Source organism: Olea europaea, unplaced genomic scaffold (genome assembly GCF_002742605.1).
Source record: "Olea europaea var. sylvestris unplaced genomic scaffold, O_europaea_v1 scaffold2050, whole genome shotgun sequence".
In the NCBI taxonomy this organism is placed as follows: Eukaryota; Viridiplantae; Streptophyta; class Magnoliopsida; order Lamiales; family Oleaceae; genus Olea; species Olea europaea.
Genome location: NW_019238410.1, coordinates 100,166 through 104,254, shown reverse-complemented (window position 1 = coordinate 104,254; position 4,089 = coordinate 100,166). Strand labels below are relative to the sequence as shown.

Sequence of the window (4,089 nt, the reverse complement as noted above, 5' to 3'; positions counted from 1 at the left end):
AGGAGAAGAGAAGAGAGGAACCGGGGAAGAACACAGAGAGGAGAATGGGGCTGTAGCCAAACTTTTATTCAATCAAATTCATCATCTCCAAATTACAAACCAAGATAGGTTTAAATAATAAAAACCTAGAAATATAGGGCCAAGTCCATTACTTAAGTCCTAACTAAAATACGTAAACTTAAATAAAAGTCCAACTGAAACAATAATAAAAGTCCAACTAAAATACTGAAACAATAATAAAAGTCCAACTATAATGATGTCCTCATCACTTATATCTGTAATTGCTTGACAGCAACAATGTATGTGACAAGCAAATATTTTCAAACCATTTATAAACACTTTCCAAACACGCTGCTATTATAGAATGATTTTCGCAATGAAATGGAAAGGAATCAAATGAGAAATCATAGGAGGTGAAATATACACAAATGCTCTTTACGTTAGGATACCTCTAGCCACCAAAACCAATTGATATATCCAACTTCTTCAAACAAAAGTATTTTTTTCATTTACTAGCAAAATGTTATTTGGGATAAGAAACATTGTATATGAATCCGATACAAAACCAAAACCTCCTCTTTTATCCCATGCCCGAAAAAGATCATTCCACAATCTCTTGAAGAGGACATTTAAAAACCTATACAAAATCTTGGAAATGTATAAATTTGCTGCTAAACCATTACTTTACAACATGCACAAAGTGATAATCAATGTATTGACCAAGTCAGAATTGGCGACATATGTTAAGGCTATGTTTAGGAACTCATTTTTTTTTATGAAAATCTCAAAAGGAGTTAACAGCGTATGACTGGGAAAGCCATGAGTGCTCGAGGGCTTGCCTAGCAGTCGGGCGCCTCTTTGGATTAGTCTCTAGCAAGTATCTTACAAACTCAACGAACCCAGAATCAGAAACCTGCAGTTGATGTTCCAATGATGTTTCCTCGGGGATTATGTACTCTAGTTGATCTGTTTCCTGTTGCAGAATTGCATATATAAATGAAAAATGTCAACTAGAAAAATGTAGTTACAAGAAAACTACCATTAGAATGTACAAAAACTTCATTTACAAGGTGAAGGCCGACTATTACTTGATGATAAATTTCAATGATATAATAACAGAAGTAGATACATTCGTTTCAGATTAAGGAAACCATTGACTGGCTAGAAAAGGGGTTGGCAGAATATGTTTAAGGAACTGAAGTTATAAAATGTTGAAAACTATATCATTAACAGAAAACAAATATATAGATAACTTATAACTTTCAGGAAAAACCTCGGAAATTTTTGAAATTGGTAGTTCAAAAAACTACAGGAAAAAATAACTTTCTAAATGACAACCTGAAGGAGAACAAAAATGGAAATAAGTTAAAAGAACAAACCTCATTAATATGATAAAGATCGTATTCTTTTGTAAAATACTTGTGCGTCTCCTGCCCTCTTTGCAAAATGTCCATGTCAATGGGACCAAGTGTTCCTATCATACGAGCAAGCAGCATTGGAATTGCTTCATTTGGAAAAAGAACCTGGCAGATTACAGATGATTTGAGGACACGAGTAATATTCACTAAGTACTGTGCATGAGATGTGCACGCAGGCTAGAAAGTATATTGAAGTAATTCTAGAATATACCTCCCCTGAGCATAGCTCGGCTAAAATGCAGCCAAGTGACCAGAGATCAATTTTCTGGTCATATGAGAGGCCTAAAATAACTTCAGGAGCCCTATAGGAACGAGATTGTACATAAAGGGAGAGGTTATCTTTCTGAAAGCAACTGCTTCCAAGGTCAATAACCTTTATCTCACATCTTCGATAACTTCTGATAAGAATATTTTCCGGTTTTAGATCACAGTGTATGATTCCCAAATCATGCAGATAAGCTAAAGCCTCCAAACACTGCTGAGTTATGACCTGTAAAGGAACAGACAACCTTAACATTTCACTTGGTACCAGCAAATTCATATCCAAACTGTTTCTTGCAAACAAAAGTATACTAATATCCTAAACAAAAACGTTTATGGAAAGAAATCAGATCCAAGAGAGGTTCCGTCAGAGAAGACCTGCAGCCTTTGCAATGTAAAATATGGCTCCCCACCAGATTCTCGATTAAATTTCTGGAATTCGTACAAGTTTGCTCGCAGAAGTTCAGTAACAATGAACAAATGTTCCTGTAAGAGAATTAAAAACAGAAAGTATATCACAATTGGTAACTAATTCATTGCACTACAATATGTCACTAATTAATGTGCTTTGACAACTTTGTAGTCATGAAGAAGTTTAGAGAGAAAATACTCCTCTTTTATAAGCAGATAATTCATCGCATGTGAATTAACGATGTGCATCCCAAATACACATTGTTAACTATCCTGCTATAAGCTTCTTAATGTAATTCAAAGAAGAAAAATAAGTATCCATAAATTCTGTCTTCAACTCTAGAGCTGAATTGTAAATGCCTTCACAACTCTCAACTGTTTATTCTCTCAAGCACTCAAATTGTTCGATGAGATCTTAAAAGTCAACAAGATGCCACATGGCTCAAGGAAGAAAATTATAGTTCCTATTTAGAAAAAGAAAGATGAAATTCAAGATAGTTCAAATTACAAAGGTCTAAGCTTATGAACCACGCTTTGAAATTATGGACGATTGTGATAGTGTCTAGATTAAGATGTAATTCAAGAGTAGACCAGAACTAAAATTGGTGGTTGTGGTTGCTAAAAATCTACTTGATTTTGGCTCCCCCAATTATTGGGAAGAAGTTTTAGTTAATAAAGTTAACACTCAAAATATCATAGCTTTGTCTTATGAATTGGTCATCTGGAGTGTCAGAATACTGTATCAACTTGTAAAAGTCTCTTTGCCACAAAATCTAAAAATTAGATTCTGGATCAAAATCAATGAGCAGAGGCTGCGGAGAATGATTGTTCGTGGCTTAAACCCTGAGTATAACGGGATAATTACGGCGATTCGTAGCTAGTCGACACAATTATCTTTATATGAGCTCGGGAGTATCTTAGCTAGCCAACAAACTCTCAAGAGAGCAGGTATGTCATTAAAGAATGAGGAAGAGACACTCTTCAGTAATAGAAGAAGAGGAAGGCCAAGTCAAAATGTAGTTGCAACTATTGACTTTGGTTTGTCATTTTTGCTGTCACATTTTGTAATGTCTTTGTGTGTATTAAAATCAGCCTATGTTATGTCTATTTTTTTGTGATTATAAAGTCTATCAATGTATGGTTATTCTGCCACTAGGTAAGGCTGTAGTTGGTAGGAGTTGTAGGCTAATGGTATGGCTGAAAATCTCTTGTATTACACTTTAAATAGCTGCTGGTAATGGTGCTTTTATTCGATGAATTTTATACAGCAAGAAATCTGTTTTTCTCTTCCTCTTTGTTCTATAAAATCCTACAGTGGTATTAGAGCATTAACTGATCTTTGAAGGGGGCTGCAAGAGGTCGAGCTACAAAAACTTGAGAGAAAACAAGTAAGCAATCATTCATAAAAACAACCAAGTGACTTGTGAGGAAGTGAGATGGCTTCAACCGGTTTTTCAACACCTTTGCCTTCAGCATTCACAGGAGAAAATTATGACTTCTGGGCTGCTAAAATGAAGGCATATCTGAAGGCCTATGATCTATGGGAAATCACAGAAACTGGTATGGAACCACCTCCACTCAAGGCAAATCCCACCATAGCTCAATTAAAGCAACATAGTGAGGAGGTTGCGAAAAAATTCAAGGTTTTGTCCTGCATCCAGTCAGCTGTTTCTGATGCAATATTTACCAAGATAATCACTTGTGAGTCTGCCAAGGAGGCCTGGGACAGATTGCAAGAGGAATTTAGAGGTAATGCAAGGACTAGACAAATGCAAGTTCTAAACTTGAGAAGGGAGTATGAGGGATTGAAAATGAAAGAGGCAGAATCTGTCAATGATTTTTCAGATCGACTAATGAAGGTTGTGAACAAAATAAGGTTACTAGGAGATGATCTACCTGATAGAAGGGTTGTGGAGAAAGTTCTAATCAGTTTGCCAGAAAAATTTGAGGCAAAAATTTCATCACTTGAAGACTCAAGGGATCTTTCTACCATAACCTT

General features: G+C 35.6%; 1 protein-coding gene across 1 annotated transcript; it reads right to left on the bottom strand.

The window, feature by feature from the left end:
• Positions 1–558: 558 nt before the first annotated feature.
• LOC111379882 (SRSF protein kinase 1) lies at positions 559–1,908 on the bottom strand. Its single transcript, XM_023003323.1, has 3 exons — positions 1,630–1,908; positions 1,380–1,523; positions 559–973 (listed from the first exon to the last, which is right to left on the bottom strand). The coding sequence occupies exons 2-3, from the start codon at positions 1,494–1,496 to the stop codon at positions 785–787; spliced, it is 306 nt and encodes a 101-aa protein (XP_022859091.1). The 5' UTR covers positions 1,497–1,523; positions 1,630–1,908; the 3' UTR covers positions 559–784.
• Positions 1,909–4,089: the final 2,181 nt, after the last annotated feature.

Bases quoted from the DNA above. Each gene is read 5' to 3' on its own strand.
- LOC111379882 (XM_023003323.1), bottom strand. From the start codon at position 1,496: ATGCTGCTTGCTCGTATGATAGGAACACTTGGTCCCATTGACATGGAC. The intron at 974-1,379 runs GTTTGTTCTTTT...ATTCTGCAACAG, and splicing joins ATCTTTATCATATTAATGAG to GAAACAGATCAACTAGAGTA.